General features: G+C 46.4%; 1 protein-coding gene across 1 annotated transcript in view; it reads left to right on the top strand.

Moving 5' to 3' along the window:
* Positions 1 to 18,611, top strand: part of SLC44A4 (solute carrier family 44 member 4) — a 52,565-nt gene that overhangs the window by 21,509 nt on the left and 12,445 nt on the right. The window contains exons 2-10 of the mRNA XM_044419755.1: positions 1,258 to 1,306; positions 2,015 to 2,088; positions 4,425 to 4,503; positions 5,516 to 5,615; positions 8,917 to 9,054; positions 11,279 to 11,339; positions 12,741 to 12,846; positions 15,832 to 15,915; positions 17,769 to 17,881. Of these exons, the coding sequence (XP_044275690.1) occupies positions 1,258 to 1,306; positions 2,015 to 2,088; positions 4,425 to 4,503; positions 5,516 to 5,615; positions 8,917 to 9,054; positions 11,279 to 11,339; positions 12,741 to 12,846; positions 15,832 to 15,915; positions 17,769 to 17,881 (804 nt within the window). The remainder of the gene's footprint in view (positions 1 to 1,257; positions 1,307 to 2,014; positions 2,089 to 4,424; positions 4,504 to 5,515; positions 5,616 to 8,916; positions 9,055 to 11,278; positions 11,340 to 12,740; positions 12,847 to 15,831; positions 15,916 to 17,768; positions 17,882 to 18,611) is intronic.

Genomic DNA, 18,611 nt, shown 5'->3' with positions numbered 1-18,611 from the left:
GTCCAGATCCTTTTGGATCTGGACAGACTATGGAAGTGGGCAGGAGACAACAGGATGGCGTTCAATGTGGATAAGTGCAAAGTCTTGCACTTGGGGCATAGGAATATGTGTCATAAGTATAGCTTAGGGGACAAGTGGCTGGAGAGCAGCACTTGTGAAAGGGATCTTGGGTTGCTGGTTGACTGCAGGCTAAACATGAGTCAGCAGTGTGATGCGGTGGTCAAGAGGGTGAACGCCACCCTTGGTTGCATAGCCAGAAGCGTGGCTTCTAGATCGAGAGAGGTATTACTACCACTCTACACGATTCTAGTGCACCCGCAACTGGAGTATTGTGCTCAGTTCTAGGCTCCACATTACAGGAAGGATATAGCCAGATTAGAGTCAGTGCAGCGTAGGGCCACAACGATGGTGGCCAGATTGCAGGGGATGCCGTATGAGGCGAGGCTGAGGGAGCTGGTTCTTTTCATCCTGCGGAATAGGAAACTCTGAGGGGATCTGTTGGTGACATACAGGTACGTGACAGGGTGTCACACGGAGGTGGGTAGAGACCTGTTCTCCCCTGCAGAGGAAGGCAGGACGTGCTCCAACGGAGCAAAGCTCAGGGAACCCAGGTTCAATGTGGATGCCAGGAAGCACTTCCTGACAGTTAGGACCCCAAGGGTGTGGAATGGGCTTCAACAGGAGGTGGTTGAGGCCCCATTGGTGAGGGTGTTCATAGAAAGGCTAGACATGCACATGGTAGGCATGCCATGAGCGGAGCCAGCTGGAGTCAGGGGTCAGACTAGATGATCCAGGAGTCCCTTCTGACTCGCTCTGTTTCTATGTTGTATTTCATTGTGGAATTAAAATCACATCTCTACACAGCTTTTCCTTTCCTTCCTTTCTTCTACATAACCTCTAGGTGGCGCTGTGGTATAATGGAATAACTCAGTCACAATACTAGGGATTTGTGTTTTTTCTTGGGGAAAGAAATTACTGCATTTCCTTCACCTTCTTCCCTCCAAAAGTGAAAATGCTATTAAACTGAAGCCAAATTTAGCAAAAATGTGAATGAGTGCAAATCCCTCCAAAAGTGAAAAAACCAGTCTGTGGGTAAATTCGTATGAAAGCTCACAAAGGAATCCACCGGTTCGATTCATAGAAAACCAAACTCATTTGAATATGTTACTGATTTCTCTGACATCTGAAGGCTAACCTACTGAAGAGCTCTCAGTATTGTTCTCTTATTACCTTTTAAACATCCTTTTTCTCCCACAGGGGAAAAATATAAATATGACCCCTCTTTCCGTGGCCCAATCCAGAAGAGGTAAGAAACACATATTCCATGAACAGTTGCTGGTTGGGCTGAAGTACAGCCAGGAAGTCTGGTTGTCTAGGAGGGGAGTGGGTAGGCCTAGAAGCAATGGCGTGCCAGAAAAAAATTACCAGGGTGCTCAAGTGCATTGTGGGGCAGGGGAGTTTTGTCCCACATATTCAATTTCTGAAAGAGAACTAAAGGCCCCATCCCAATCCTACTTTCACTAAAGTGAGGTTGCAATTTCATGGATGTTTAGTTATGTTGGCCTCCAGAATGCCACAGAATGGGCTTTTTTCTGTCCAAACAGGCACAGGAGTGTTCCGTAAGTCTGTTTGATTTAGATAGAATTAACTTCCATGTTCACCTGAATCTGAAATGATAACAGCATCAGTGCCAATCAGATTTCAGTAGGAAAGGAATTCTTGTGATGGGTGCCACCACAAAGGAGACCCTACACAGCAAGCTTCCTCAGAAAAGGAACTCAGAAAAGAGCCTTCTCTGAAGATCTTGACACAGGGCAGGGATGGGCTCTCCAAATGAGCTTGGGTGGCAACTCCCAGCATCCCTCATCATCAGTTACGCAGACTAGGTAAGACTGATGGGAATTGCAGTACAAGAACATCTGGAGGGCCACATGTTCCCTCCACTGTTACAGCTGTGTGACAGTACACACCTGAGTGTGTTTTTGTCTTTGGCCTCATTGTGTTTCTTTTCCAGGAGCTGTACTGATGTCATTTGCTGTGTTATTTTCATGGTCTTCATTGCTGGCTACATTGTGGTGGGAATTCTGGGTAAGCTTCATAACTCAGAGATAAAGGCCAAGAAAGAGCAATCAGATTAGGAACGCTGTTTTCACAGACACACACCACGTCACTGGAAACGAGAACAAAACAAACCACGAGGGAACCACTGCTGGGAAGCACCCTCCTGCCAACCGCACGCGACACATGACTTTGTGTGATTGTGGGGCGAACTCAGCTCAGCACTGGCAGGTGTGAAGAGCATGAAATGCTGTCCTTTGTCCAGGGTATTATCTGGAAATCTGATGCAGGGCAATAGGTTTGCTTCCTGGAGGAATGCTAAGCTGTTGCCTCCACCTGGGGTCACTCTGTGTCCTCTTTTACAGTCTTCTCTGTAAGGTGACCGTAGGTGTCCTCTTTCTTAAGAAGGTGTCCTCTTTCTTAAGGCCTGTCTAGTTCAAAGTCTGTTCCAGGATCTCTCCCTCCCTCTCTCTCTCTCTCTCTCACACACACACACACAGAACCATAAAGAACCAGAGGGAGTACAAGGACCTTGAACAGTTATCACCTGGACAACACATACACAAGCTCACACACAGGTCCCCAGCCCCTCCCCACTGCGGTCAGATGTGTTGTATGTTGTTATTATCCCAGAGGGAAGGACACAGAATAATGAGTTCAAGTTAGGGGAAGTCAGATGCCAGCTAGATATCCAGAAACATTTGGAGCAGTACGACAATGCAACCAATGACCCCAGGAGGTTGTGGGCTCTCCCACACTGGAGGCACCCAAGAGGCAGCTGGGCAAACATCTGAGCGGGATAGTCCAACTGGGAGTCCTGCACTGAGCAGGGGGTTGGACCTAGTGGCCTTCTTGGCCCTTCCAACTCTCCTGTTGTGTGTCTTTATGAAAATCAGATTTAATTTGTATGCAGCTTTCCCACACAATCTGCTTTAAGTGGGCTCCCAACCACAGAACAGCTGTATAACAATAAGAACGCATGTCAAAACGTTGAGTGCCATTATACACCACTGCAATGGCGCCCCAAGGAATCCATTTCTCCTCCAGGTGCCTCCTCCAAGGGAGCTTTGGAGACGTCAGCAAGGAGGAGGGCCTTTTCACTGGTGGCTCCCCAATGATGGACCGATCTCCCAGGGGTATTGGCCTGGTGCCAACACTGCCATGCTTCGGGTGCCAAGTTGAGACCTTCCTCCAGTCTTAGGCATGTGCCATGATAAAGTCTGGACTGGGCCTAGCATTCCTCTTATTGTTCTAAATTGTTTTTGTGTGCACACTGTTTTTACGTTTCATTTTGTATCTTTAAAATTTTAATCTTGCAAACTGCCCAGAGAGTTTTGGCTGTTGGGTGATTTCAAGAATGTTAACATAACACTTTAATTGCAAGCATAGGTACTATCAACCATTAAAGCATAGTCTTAATTTATATTAATCAGTAATGCGTAAAGGAAAGGCAAATATACCAAGCACACACCCACTAACAGCTTGCTCTCAAAATGCCAAACACAGGAAATGGTGACTAGGTTTCAGCTGGTATCTCCCGTGCGTAGGCTCCCAGCAGGGACAATGGGAATATTCAGTCTTTTTTCCTGTGTGCTGGGTCTTCCTGCTGCTTATGTCTCTCCAAATTGTAGTAATTATTTCAGAACCTGCATCGGTATGTGCTCTCTTTGGTCCTCACTTTTGGTAATGCACGTCCACATTTCTGATGATGCCTACTTAGCCAGTCTATTCTACTTAGACTCGAATTTGGTGTAGGTGCTCCCTCAGGCCAATCGCTGACTTGGTTCACATGCAGCAACAACCCAGAATACGCTGACATGTTGTTCTGTGAGAACCCTCCACTATGGTTTTCACTGTGGGTTGTGAACCACGAACAACCCAGATTTCACAAATAACAAACTATGGATTCTTCTCCACAGAAGTGGAAGGTTTAACTACGACTTGTTAACAACCCATAGTTTAATCACAGAGCAAGGTTTGCATGTGACAAGAACGCACAATTCAAAAATATCCCATGATTCAACATCAACCCATACTTAACCTTTCTCTGGATTGTCCTCAACCAGGCCACAGTCTCTTGGCATTACCTACTTAGCAGGATTGTGGTGAGAACAGATGCGCTGTGCGGAGGACGGTGTACACTATCCAGAGCCTCTTGAAATAAAAACGGAATCTAGGATTGAGAGAATAAATTAGGACAACAAAGGGCATTATAAACTGGAGCAAGAGGGAAGGGCATGATTTAGGCATCTAGAGGTCTCCAGGTCAGGGAAGGCGGCTGTAAGGCTCCCTGTACAACACTGACTTTCCTTTGTAAAATAGTAAGATATATTCACTTCCATCTCTCTCTGCTTCTCCTATGTAAGCCTGGCTGTATGGTGATCCTCGACAAGTTCTTTATCCAAGGAATTCAACTGGATTCTACTGTGGAATCGGTGCCAACCGGTGGGTTTGGAGATGCAGGAGAAGAAAGGGGATCCCATGGAAGTGGGCAGTGTTGTCACAAGGACAGAATTTAATCAGCACACCAGACTGGAATCCATGACAGGAAAATGTGACTTGGAGGCCAGGCGGATAGTCCAGAATTTCATTTTCTCCCTCTTGTTTTTTTTCAGTGTCTTTCTTTTACTTTTTTTAAAAAGTTTGTTAAGCTTATTTTTTGTCTACACCTTGAATTATTACCATGTTGCAGGTTTCATCCACCTTCAGATTTCAACAGCCCTTCAGATGTGTTAAAGTACAAACCCCACTGGCCATATGGGGAGGGGAGGATGGAGGTTGCACTCCAAAACAATTGAGAGTGGGGGAGGTTGGGAAGAGCTAGTTGACAGAAAAGATAATTTACATTCAAAAGCCTACCTAAAAGAGGTCAGTTGTATGTCTTAAGATCAGCAGGGGAAGTTCTTGTCATGAGATAAATAGGAAAAGAGCCTTCTCTGTTGAGGATCCTCATTCGATGGCCACAGAGCTACCGACTTTTTCACAGAGACCCTCCATGCCATGCTATTCATTTTGGTGGTCCTTTCTGTCTGGGCTCTGAATATGCCTGGATGAAAGCAAGGGAAGTCACGGTCCTGATGTTTTCTTAGGAGGACGGGGAGGTAACACCAGAGCTGAGGCACAGCTAAAGCAGTTTATATAATCCTCCTCTTCCTACTCCCCATTTAATTCCCACAACAACCCTGCGAGGTAGACTAGACTGGGAGTCAGTGTCTGGCCAGAAATCACCCAGGGAGTTTTGTGGCACCAGAGTCCGAGGCCCACACTCTAACCACTAGGTCATGCTGGCTTTCCTGAAGCCCTGAAGCGAACCTTCATCAGCTCAAGCGTCTGAATTCTTGGACTGATTCTGCACCACTTAGTATAGAAAACCCTGGCCTGCTCCTCTTAGCTACCCCAAATTTAGCTACCCCAGATTATTTAATCTGATTTATCTCCCTCTCCTCTCTCCCTGCAGTGACAAACCTTTTCTGCTCTATTTCAACATCATTAAATGTGCCACAGGGCTGAACTTGGTGGCAGCCGCAATGAATGGTCTGCAGTGCCCTACCACACAGGTAAGGTATAGATCTAGGCAGTGCTTTTTTGAAAGAAAAACGGTGCTGGAACTCATGAAATTATTTACCTTTTGCATGTAGTCAATCACTGTACACACACCCACGCACGTCAGTTGTGTAACGAAACATAACGGTCGCCGCCCGCAGTAAGCACTCAGCACGTGACCACACAACCAATCACAAGCCGAGCAGCGCCACAAGCCGAGCAGCACCATCACAACCAGCGCGGATGAAGTACGCATGCATCGGATTCGACACACAAGCAGCCCGCATGCACCATTTTAATTATTTTGCCGCCAACCTGCTACGCTCAACAGGCGATTCGAATCCATGTGGACCAAACATCAAATTTTCAAAAGTTACTTTTAAAACTTGGAAAATCTGTCGAAAAACGGTGCCAGAACTCCATTCTGGTGCGTTCTATGACAAAAAAAGCACTGGATCTGGGAGTCGGGACCCCACCTCGGTGTACTTACCTGGCCTGCAGAGCCCCTTGGGTGCTTCAAGGCCCCACCCTCTGGAGGGATCCCTTTTGTTACCTCCAATCGGGGACTTGAGATAACCACAGGGCGTTCCCTGCTTGCTGCTTCCCCTCCCAACTGGGGAAGGCAAATGGCTTGCTGAGCAGAATTCCTGCTCTTGTTTTCAATCCCAGATTAGAGAGATCCATGGTGAGACCCCATGGGCAGCCGGTGGGCCACTATGAATCGAATCCTGGACTAGAGACACCCGGCTTTCCTTGGTCATGGCTCTTCCTGTGTTCTTAGGAGGCGTCCCACTGAGCCAGTGCCTGGAAGATCTGCTCGCCGGGCCCGTTTCTCCATGCAGAGGGAAGCACAGAGCTGTGTGCGTCTCCTCCGCCTGCAGAAGGGCAAATGGGCAGAGAGGAGTGCTGGGTATCAGGGAAGGTGGAATAAATTCGTGCCACAGCACTGCCCTTGAATGTTAACCGGCCCACCTCTGGACCCTGGGGTAGAATTGGCTCCTTACTGCCAATGTGGGTAGTTAAATTCAGAGAAGTCTGAAGACTGAGGGTGGTGCAGGGGTCCAGGGCATGTGGGGTTGCCCCCCTTTCCTTGTCAAGGCGCATGTGCCTAAAACAACTGCACAAGAAGCAGGCAGTTCCGTTCATTTCTTTACTACCCGATAGCTGAACGATAGCTGGGCAGATTCCAGAGATTTAAACCCTAAAGATAATGCGATATCGATGTGCAAGGTATATCTGCTGTAGAGCAAATCCTAAGATGAATTAAAAATAGGGTCAGTCACCTGGGAGCAGAGGAAAGTCTTAACCTAGTGCCCGAAAGAAGAGAAACGATTAGGGGGCTGCCACCAAGGCCCCCTCTCTTAGACAGACGGATAAACTTTATTGCTGTCCAAGACCAGCTCCATTCAATAAACACATGGATTTAAAAAAGTACATACGTAAGACATTATCTCTATTAAAGCCCCACTAGGATTAATAAATACTGTAACTAAGAAGGCACTCAGAGAAGGGCTTCAGAGGAGGAGCACATAATGCAGGTAGATTCATATCGGAAGAAGCTCTCTGTCAGGTATGTATGGCAGACAGGTGTAAGCATGTCGGTCTGTAGCAGTGGCTGGGGAACTTGAGCGAGAGGGAGCTGTCATGCTCATACCCTGTTTATGTGACCCTGCAGACCAGCGGTTCCCAAACTGTGTCCCACGGAACCCTAGGGTTCTGCAAAAATTCTCGTAGGGGTTCCACAAGAAACCTCAGATTTAAAACGGTTTTTAAAACGGAACCAGCTATTCGATTGTCACTTGGCACCCAAGCAGCAGACAGAGAAATGCATCATGTCCTTTGGTTGCCAGGACTCTATTGCGTAGTGTTGGGAATAATCAAAAGAATTCATTTGGGATATTACCATATAATTGCTTTATTCATGCGTTATGTTTAAAATGTTTTCTCTTTATTTCCAAACCTCCTTTTATGCAAAGCACTCAGGCAATAGGAACAGATGAAAGAAGGAAGAACATTGCAAGTTCATAATACTTTGTAAAAATCTGGGATAGAGTTAGAGCTCCATGATAAAAAAAATGTCTTCAGAAAGGTTCCATGACCCTAAAAGTTTGGGAACCGCTGCTGCAGACAGCCGGCCGGCCATCGAGTGAGCAGAATGCTGCACTGGATGGGCCCCAGAGGGTCCAAGGGCCTCTTCTTATGTTCTTCACTAGTGGCTTAACCTGCGTGGCAGAGAAAGCTTCATATACTAAATGTCTAGGAACTTCAGACGCTACCTTATATTACACATCAGACTGCTGAATACAGTTCAAAAGTGTCTGTTCATGGATGGGGAACCTGCAGCCTTTCCCAGTGTTGGATGTCCAGTCCCACCATTCCTGGGCCTTTGTCCATGCTGGCTGGGGCTGATGGGAATTCTAGCCCATCAGCATCCGGAGGGCTGCACATTTTTCATCTCTCACCTGTGCTGGTTGGTAATGGTTCTTCCAAGGTTTCAGGAAGTCTTTCCCAGCACTGCTTGGAGACACAGACCAAGGTGTGGCCTCTGGTGCAGCTCTGGTGCGCCTGCAACTGGAGTATTGTGCTCAGGTCTGGGCCCCTCATTACAGAAAGGCTATAGCCAGGTTGGAGTCAGTGCAGCGTAGGGCCACAAGGTTGGTGGCCGGTTTGCAGGGGACGGGGTATGAGGCGAGACTGAGGGAACTGGGTCTCTTCAGCCTGGAGAAAAGGAGACTCAGAGGGGTTATGTTGGCGACATACAGGTATGTGAGGGGATGACACACAGAGTTGGGTAGAGACCTATTCTCCCCTGCAGAGGAAGACTGGATGCGCTCCAACGGAGTGAAGCTCAGGGAACCCAGGTTCAATTCACATGCCAGGAAGCATTTCCTGACAGTCAGGACCCCGAGGGTGTGGAATGGGCTTCCACGAGAGGTCGTTGAGGCCCCGTTGGTGCGGGTGTTCAAGGATAGGCTGGACATGCAGATCGTGGGCATGTCGTGAGCGGAGCCGGCTGGAGCCGGGGGTCACCTTGGCCCGGGAGACCCCTTCTGACTCGCTCTGTTTCTGTGTCCCTGTGGCATACAGAGCATGTCCTCAGCCTCTGAGTTACAGCCCTTCTTTCATGCATGTCAGTCCAGCATGGGAAGTCAGGTTGCTACCTTCTGCCAGAAGGACCCCCATGGGGGTGCCAGGCACACCTCTGTGCACAAGACACGGTGACTAGATTTCTGCAGCATCCTAGCAGACATCCAGAACTTTGCAGACTCCACCTGAGCTGACCCCAAACGCTTCCTCCTTTCCTTTCCTTTTTAGATCTGTGTGGCGTCCTGCACTGACAGTTTCTGGGTGGTGCCTCCAACAGACTTCGTTCCTTCAACTGCCTCGGCACCTTCCAAAATATGGAACTCAGCTTTGTGCCAGCCGGGTTTTGACCTGAATACTACCAAGCTGGTAAGTTAGGAACCATTGATGCAGAAGTTCCTCTGCCCACGTGTAGAAATCATTTTCCTTATCGCGAGCATGTCCTTCTCTTCAGCTCCGAACACACTGTGATATTAATTAATACAATATTAATATTTAAGGTCCTCCCAGGCAGCCTTCAGAATCTGTCCCAAGGCAAGGCAGGTTTCAGATACATCAGCAGTCCTTTGCCTGAGCCTCTATCCAGGGGTTTTGTGACTTGGCACAAACCAGAACTTGAAGAAAGTTAATAATGACAATTTGCATTGTGCAATATAGGACAAATTTTCTTTGTTGGTTACTGCACTGGTATCTGATTATTTTCCCTCTTACTAGGAGCCCAAAGCAATTATCTTCTCCATTTTATCCTTACAAGATTCCTGCAAAGTAGTTCATTTCCTATATTTTTATACTGTCCAATTGCTGAAGCTCCCCAAGCAGTTCACAATAATTTGAAATATAAAATTCAGCATAAAATAAAAGAAAAAAGAGTAAAACTGATGTGCAGTACAAACGTTTAACTATATTCAGAATTTAAATCAGACGGAAACTAAAATTCCTGGGAGAATTCCTAGAGAATTCACCTTAGGCTGGGAGCCTGTAACTTAGTTCACATGACTATGGAGGGGAAGTAAGGCACAGTGGTTTATGTTCAGTGGTAGACAAATGTATTAAATAAATACATACATTTCTCCGCCTCCTACATACAAATCAGTCATGTGCCAGAGAGTGGTGGCTCGTTGGTCTTGCTACAAGGACTGCAGCTGACCTTGGTTTGCAGGTCATGGCAAGCACATGGCTAAGAGTAAATGTGCGCCCCACCCCACCGCTCCACCCGCATGCATGTGACGGGCATGCATGGGGAGCGGAAGTTATTTATTAAATAGATTTATATCCTGCTGGATGAACTTGGAATATCTTCAAGTGGTTCACAAAGTTCTTTACAGTGTATATTAAAGTACAATTAAAATACAGAAAAATTGCTGAAGCATTTATATAGCATATTAATATAGCATTAAAGTCAATTGGGACTGCAGGTGGCGCAGTGGTTGAAACCGCTGTGCTGCTGGGCTGGTAGATCGAAAGGTCGCCAGTTCAAATCTGCACAATGGGGTGAGTTCCTGTTGCTCCGTCCCAGCTCCTGCCAACCTTGCAGTTCGGAAGCATGCAAATGCAGGTAGATAAAAAGGTTATTTAATAAATAACTTCCATTCCCCATGCATGCCCATCACAAGCTGGAGCGGGACAATACTTTCATTACAGACAAACAGGGAAGCACAGCCCTTCAGGGAAGGCCAAGATAAAGAAATAGATCTTTAACTGGCACCTACGGCATGAGGCGAGGTGGTTGAGGCCCCATCGGTGAGGGTGTTCAAAGATAGGCTAGACATGCACAGGGTGGGCATGGTGTGAGCAGGAGCCAGGGGTCAGACTAGATGGCCCAGGAGACCCCTTCTGACTCACTCTGTTTCTCTGTTTCTATGAGGCAGTGAGCATCTCCCAAAGGGAGATAGAATTCCACATACCACTATGTTTTATTTCTCTATGCTCATGCAAACCTGGCCAGTGGCTGATCCAAAGTCACCCAGTGAGCTCCATGGCCAAGTGGGGACTGAAACCTGGATTGCACTTCAACACTCTGACCACTATACTGCGCTGCCTTTCATATAATTGAGGCAACAGTCTTTAATGAGATGGGGTATGATAAGAGTGGGACTTACAACAAAATATTTCAGTGTATTCTCACCTTCTAAAAGGGGTGCACCTATTTAGGATGCCACCCATCCATCCAACCGACCATGGCCTCCCGTTTATTTCCCCTGTTTGCCTTTCCTCCCCCGGCACAGCTGTCACTCAATCATCCATGACTGCGGAGTATTTTCCATGGTCATTAGGTTGTTTCTGTGTTTTTTAATAGAGGGAGTTGGTAGTTCTGCAAACCTCAGGGTCTGGCTGAGCACGGAAACACCTTTCTCTCATTTCTGTATCACCTCTGACGCTGGCATTTGCTACTTGTGTTTGCCATTAGAAGGCATGATTATAGCATAGCAATGCAGTGAAAATACAGGCACAGCTTCTCCCAGACAATGCTAAGAGCCGTTGTGGTGCTTTACTTAGTTGAGGAATAGAACACAGAAACAGTATAAAAACGGTATTTTATACGAGTGACTTAATCTGCACTGGAAAACAAATAACAGTCTTGATTTTTTCCTAGAGTGTTGCAGACATTCTCAATCAGCAACTTTGTCCTGAATTCACCCTCCCCACCACGCCAAGTAAGTGCTAAATGCAGGCTCAGTCTCAGTGGAGTCACCATCTACCGATACTTCATATAAGCACTTCTCTTGTACGGAAAGAAACAATCATCTGAGGTGCTGCTTCTCCCATCACATTGGAACAGCAAAAGGAAAAGCAACACCTCTGGCAAAATTAATCCTTCACAACTGAAGGTGCTGGTGAAGACCTGTAAAGCCCTAAACAGCTTAGGGCCAGGTTACCTGAAGTGCGTCTCCTTCCATATGTGCCCTCCTGCCCATTAAGATCTGGGGCAGACGCCCTTCTCCAGCTGCCGTTCCTGAAGATTAGGAGGGTGGCTACCCGGAGAAGGGCCTTCTCTGTGGTGGCACCCCACAGAGGAATTCGCTCCCCAGAGAGGTTTGCCTGGCGCTGTCACTTTATTCTTTTTGGCACAAGGCCAAAACCTTTTTATTTTTTCAATGTTTTAAGACCTGACTGTTTTAATTGGGGTTTTATTATTAGTTGAATTTTAGGATGCTGTGTTTTAGATTTTTTACATTCTGTATTGTTAAACCATCCCAAGAGTTTGGTAATGGGATGGTCTAGGGAAAAAATTAAATAAATAAATTGTGCGGATAAACTTGGATTGGGAGAGCCCATATGTACTTCTTTGGCATGTTGGAGGAAAGGTGGAATATAAATTCAATAAGGAATAATATTTATTGCAAGGAAAAATATGGAAAATATGGGGAAATGGATAGTTTCAGTTTTCCAAATGTTGAGCTCTTATGAATTTCATGTCAGAGGTGAGGATTAAAAATGTGTTGGCAGTAGGGATAAAGGAGTAATGTCTTCATTATTTTGCTCTGTCATATTTCATCCTTTGAAATGTTCATGTCTCCAAATTTTTCAATGGAGTTCTCTAATTTAAAAAAGTATAAAATGCACATATTAAGGGAAAGTACACACAAAAATGCATATTACTGAAAACAGTGTTGAAAAGTGCTTACAAACTATGCCTATTGAGCAGAACTACATACAATAACATGTATTAAGAGAAGTGCATAATGAATTTCTCTGCGCAACTTTTTAAAAATATTGTCAGTCTGGGAGGCTCTGAAATTCAGACTGGAGAAATTCTCAGAGTATGGGATGAATCAGATTGAAAAATAAGATTGGAAGGAAAAAAAAGAGGGGATCTGGGAGAAAACAGCCTTTATAGATTTGCCCATCATAAGTTGGCTGTGTCGGATGAACCTTCAGTGGGTTGTTGGGGAAACTCCGTAGGACCTTGGTGCAACTCATCACAAGCACATGAAATACCCTTCCCGGTTTGGGCCCGTAATCGCCCCTGAAGCCCGGGGACTGCAGGTGTGTAGTTTAATGCTAACCCCCAGTTCTTTGGAACTCTTCTAATCCGCGTCTCTTTCTTTACACAGTCCTTAATCGTTGCTTCCCTAGTCTCAACATGTCTCAGCCTGGTAACTTTCATGTGAATGGTCTGTCGACCAATGAAACCCTGGAGCACATCAAGTCTGGTACAGAGTAAGTCCTTTCCTCTAGACCTTCAGTCAAAATGACCATAAACCATGGGACTCTTTAGGAATATGACTGAAGCGGCACCTTCCCGATTAACGTGGTACCTTCCCTTTTGCACCCGTATGTAGGAGTTCTCAGGACATAGCAAGATGAGACAATAGGAATCCATGACTGGATCTCCCATCTCTTTCTTGTTGTTAAGTGCCATCAACTCACCTTGGACTTATGGGGACACTATGAATGAATGCCCTCCAAAACATTCTGGTCTAGGACCCACTAGACCAGAACATTGCTCTTTCTGTTCATCGAAGGGTCTCCTCTCGACCAGGTTTCGATTGCATCCAGTTTCTTTGTGTCAGCTTTCTTCACAGTGCAGCTTTCACTCCATTCACAGCATCCAAAGGGGTGGGAGCCTAGTGATGGGAGCATGAGGTGTTCCCCTAGTGGGAAAACAACAGCTTTGGTGGGATGCGGGGGTTTGGTGAACTCTCCAGAGGGCAAGGAGAAAAGGTGTCCTCTCCTTCCCCCCTTGCCACGGTTCTGATCCAAGTCACCCTGATGCATATGGCTCTGTTTGGCCCATATTTAAAACAGGAGATCTAACCTAGATCTCAACCATCTTATGTAATAGTCCCAGTAGAGGTGGAAAGGAGAACAATGCACACCAGAGTTTAAAAGCAATCAATCAGTAATCTCACGTTATTTAGAACCACAAAGCACTTCCTCTTGTCTAGCACACACACACACACACGCACGCCCTCATGTCCATCTCTCTCTCTCTCTCTCTCTCTGTTGATAAGGAAGGAGTTGGAGGGAGGGATTTCCGCAGGCCTGCTGCTGTGGAAGATGCTGTCCTGGGCAAGCACCTCCACGCTTCAGGCAGCGGAAGAAACCGGCCTGCTGAGGAAGGCCTGGACTTGGGGGAGATTCAGCAGGAAGACACTGTCCTTCAGTTATCATAAGCCCAGGCTGTTACTCTGCCTGAGTCTTGATAGCTACAGAAAACCTGCATGGGTCGCTAGAGTCACCTGCACAGTTGAACCAATGTCCAACAGCTGGGGAAGAGACAGCACTCCGTGGCGGGACACGTTCTTGGCGTGCAGAAGGGGCCGCGGTTCAGTCCCTGGCCCCTTGAGGTGGGCTTAGGAAAGAGCCCAGCCTGCAGCGCTGGGGAGCTTCTGCCTGTCAGTGCAGACCAAGGTGGGGGTGGGGGGGGGAGATAACTGGTGGCCAAATTGACCCGTCAGGCTGATGCATCCAGCCATGGTGCCACAGAGCCTCCCTCTTCTCGTAGCCTCTATCCCTTGAGGCTGGGCAAGGGGAAAGCTGTTATTGCACTGTCATGGATTTGGCCTTTGGAGAGTGCTTTGTGTAGTTATTTGTATTACATTTCTCTACTGTCCAGTAACCAAAACTCGGCTGTCTTCAGGTGATAGTATCGGTATTTATTAAGCCTTTGGCTGCTATTTAATTACCATTATCTGATCCACACACTTCAAGCGAAGCATACACTAAAATGGTTGATAGATACTACCAAGAATTAGTGAAGAAAATATATATTTTGATCCAACTTTCATGGTTATTAGAAATGTAATATCACAACAAAAATATAACACACAAAATATCAGGGAATGTTTCTTAAGGACATAAGAAAAGCCTGTTAGATCAGAGCAAGGGTCCATTTAGTCCAGCAGTCTGGACTGCGAGCAAGCAGCCCGCAGGACCCCTCAAGCGGGGGGGGGGGTGCAAGAACTCCCCCTGCCCAAGCTCCCCAGCAACGGGTGTGCGCAGGGAGGCTACCTCTGGTAAAGGCAGGAGCACATGGCCAGCAAGGCCAGTAGCCACCCTCAGAAATCTGTCCGTTCCCCTTGTATAGCCATCCCACTGGTGGCCATCACTACCTCCCATGGCAGCAAATCCCATGTTGCTAAGACTTCTAGTCCTACTAGCTTAAGCACAGAAAGAGAAAAAGATCTCATTTGAAGTAAGATGGCACTGAACAAGGTACTCAGCTGATTGGGACACATGCCTGGTGAGCATCTCATAAGAAACTCTGGCATCCAAAAATCCACACACGCATATATACTTCTTCTTGTAGAAATTACCTCAGAACTGGTATTGTTAGCTATCCCATGAATTCAGGTTCACAGTCTAATTTTATTGTTACTAGACATTGATAACATTCAAATCTATTAAAAAGGGGCTTTACCCGTGCACCCTTCAGGCTAAGTAAGATATTCTTATCTGTCTTATTCGAATAACTTATTCAAAATAACTCCTTATTCAAGATTTGCCAGTTAAACTCAAGTCTTCACATGTTTCTAGACATCTATCCTGTTTTCTGATGTATATACCTTACATGATATTTTGGATCATTAATTGTTAAGTGGAAACTTTAAGTACTTTTGACCGGGGATAACATGGTCTGTTCATTACTCAAATACCTTTCTGATCCAAGTGATCGGACTTTGACCCAGCCTTTTCTCTTGGGACACCATCCAGGTCAACTGGTGAACCGTAATTCCTTGTAAACCTGCTTACAGCTTCATTCTTACAAATATGGTTTAGTAACATTCTCAGTCATGCAAGCTTTCTTTTGGGGAAGTTGTAGCACTTCGGTTGTTCTTCAGGGCTTATTTTTTCTGTTTGGATAAATTTGTATTTAATAATCCATTGAAAGGAGAAGTTGCCAGCCCCAGTGTAGCCCAAGTTAGAACCAGCACTGCCCTAGACAGACACCTCCTGTCCTGTAATAGAAACAGAGCGAGTCAGAAGGGGCCTCCTGGGCCATCTAGTCTGACCCCTGGTTCCAGCCAGCTCCGCTCACGATGTGTACCATGGGGCACGTCTAGCCTATCCGGTGTGGTCCAAGCAGCCTCAGCTTGTTTGCTAGCTTTCCCTCCTTCCTCAAGCCCAACTTCGGCAGCGGTTCTCATTTTCTAATTGCAAATTCCCCTCTAATGGTCCTTTTGCGGTTCCCTCTCTTGGCAGAGAGCTTCTGAACTCTATTGGTGCAAAGAATATTGGACTGAAGATATTTGAGGATTTTTCACGGTCCTGGTACTGGATCCTGATGTGAGTGGTCTGGAGATTCGCACTGTATATTTCCCAAAAGAATGAACACAACTCTTGAAGGCACAACTGGTGTACGGTTGTGGCCAGAGCTGTGTATAACTCGTTTGCATGTGATTTCACTGTGTGAGCATGGGATGTGGATTCTGGCTTGGAATTCAAGGCCTTGGTTCTCTTTGCTTTTGTTTTGAAATAAATCAAGTTTCTAGCCCTTATGGATGCATGGAAAGTACATGAACAGCAATGAAATATTGAGTAGATTTTCCATTGGTCACAGAGGAGGAACTTTGGTGTTTTTCCACCATGGAGGCTGCTTTGGGTCCTGCATTCCTCCTGCTGGTACCACTTGTAGGGCTCTTTGGGGGGTATTCTGAACTTGATACAATTTACATGTTAGCTGCCAGAAGAGTTGCACTAAAAGGAGAATGGATCCTTTGGGATGGCAGAAGCTTGCCGCACTCTGAACAGTACTAGCCTAAGAATGATCATTACCTCTATTTCTGATGTTCAGTTATGAGTGTGATGCTTGCTTGCTTAGTCATTCATTAATTAATTCATGATGCTTTTATGCCACCCTACAGCCCACGGGCTATCTGGGCAGCTCACAAAAGCAATAATCAATGACAGAGAGAATAAAATCAATGAATTTAAATACTAGTAAATCTAGACATTGTAAAAACTTACAATAACAGTGGGAACAGGAGACAAATGCACGTGACAATAAAAGCAAGCAGTGAAAAACTTCATAAAACCATAAATTATACAAAAATGTCTTTTCCTGGCAATGGAAACTGAGTTGTGAGGGTGCCAACTGCGGCTCCGTAGGGAGGACATTCCAGAGAAGAGGCAAGATAACTGAAAAAGTCCCTTTCCCTGCCATTCCCCCCCTTACTTCATTGGTGGGGGCTCACATGGAAGGGCATTCATAGAATATGAATAAAAGACCTTTTTATTTAAACATCATTTTAATTGTTAAAACATATGATCTGGCCAGGGCAACTTCTTCTTCCTTCTCTTTTCTCCTCCTATATTATTTATTTACTTATTTTATACTGATAATTTTAATTTTATATTATTATGTTTGTAACTCAGTGTATTTTTTGTATTTTTGTATTTAATGGTAATTTATTATGTTCTATTGTATTTCAATGTATTTTATTGTGTTGTAAGCCGCCCCGAGGTTTCGGCAAGGGGCGGCATAGAAATGTAATAATAATAATAATAATAATAATAATAATAATAATAATAATAATATGCTAAGGATGTTAGGGATGTGTGGAGACAGGCGTTCCTTCTGATATCCTGCCCCCAAGCTGTTTAGGGAGATACGCAACCAAAACAGCAGCATCACCCAAGCACAAATTAGCAGAAAGCTGCACTTCCAAGCAGTGTGGAAGTCCCTTTAGGAAAAAAATTTGAAGGGGGCCCCCACAAGCAGCCTACTGCGGAACAAACTTGCTCGATGGCCATGGAATGCTGGCTGGCCTTTCCGCAGAGGGAATGTAATGGAGTCCTGCAGAGCAGGGCATGGCCGGCTAACTCAGGATAGCAAAGGTCAAGAACGCTCCATCTTCTTCTAGAGGTGAAGCTGAAAGAGGCTAACTCTCCTGAGGTAACTGGGTGGGAATTTGACCCTGCGTGACCCTCGTCTGTTCAACCCCAGTGTATCCGCCAAACACCTCCGGACCTTTAAAAGGCGTTGGCCAAACTCTGTCATCCTCTGGGCTTTGTTCCTTTGCACAGCAGGGACAGGAGTCGGGAGCTCAGGGGGATTTTGAGTTCAGACAGGGGCACAGGGGCAAACGCCACGCTGCACACGGGCTGCTCAAAGCGCGTCATTCTCTTCCGACCTCCAGAGGGCTCCTGATCGCCATGGTGCTCAGCCTCCTCTTCCTCCTGCTGCTGAGGTTCACGGCCGGGATTCTGGTGTGGATCCTCATCCTGGGCGTGCTGGCAGTCACTGCCTACGGTGAGTGAAGCGGCAGCCAAGGGTGCTGCAGCCCGGGCCCCAGCTGCTTGCCGTGGGGCAGCGGTGCCCCTTCACGTCATAAGCATCTCTTCCTCTCCTTGCCCCCCCGGACTGCTTGCAGTTTTCCCTGCTGGCTGCCTCTGTGCACATCCAGGAGGGTCAGCAGCTGGAGATAACAGCCGGGATTTCTTTCACCGTGGAGAAGGGCAGGATTTGGGAAAGAACCCTCCGTGTGCCGCTTCGGTCTGCGGGACCAGGGTCCATTTCCCCAGTAGAATGGAAAATCCTCATTTCCCATCAGCTCAGTGCTGGCCGACTGTCTGCAGTGGGAACATGAATGTGAAACAGACCTTTAGTTCCCTTTCAGGGATCGTAACCCACGAGGCAAAGTTTGCTCCGTCGGATGGCCATTGACATAGAAACTGAGAGAGTCAGAAGGGGCCTCCCAGGCCATCCAGTCTGACTCCCGGCTCCGCTCATGCCATGCGTTGCCAAATCGCTGATTTGACACATTGCCAAAAAGGAGGACATGCACCACAAAAAGAGGGCGGTTTGCATGTGCTGATGGATTTCTATACATGCAAATTTTGAAATATTTTAAATTAGATTTATGAGTTTAAGTAACTAATTTAAATAGAAGTAAATAGCATAGTGATTAAGACTGACCGGCTGACTGGTATGAATGTCAGAGGAGGCATGCTGCGTCAGACGAAAGATCACTCTTGTCTGG

Source organism: Varanus komodoensis, unplaced genomic scaffold, assembly GCF_004798865.1.
Source record: "Varanus komodoensis strain SLA01 unplaced genomic scaffold, ASM479886v1 scaffold107, whole genome shotgun sequence".
In the NCBI taxonomy this organism is placed as follows: domain Eukaryota; kingdom Metazoa; phylum Chordata; class Lepidosauria; order Squamata; family Varanidae; genus Varanus; species Varanus komodoensis.
The sequence above is the reverse complement of the archived record's forward strand: the minus strand, read 5'-3'. Positions and strand labels throughout refer to the sequence as shown.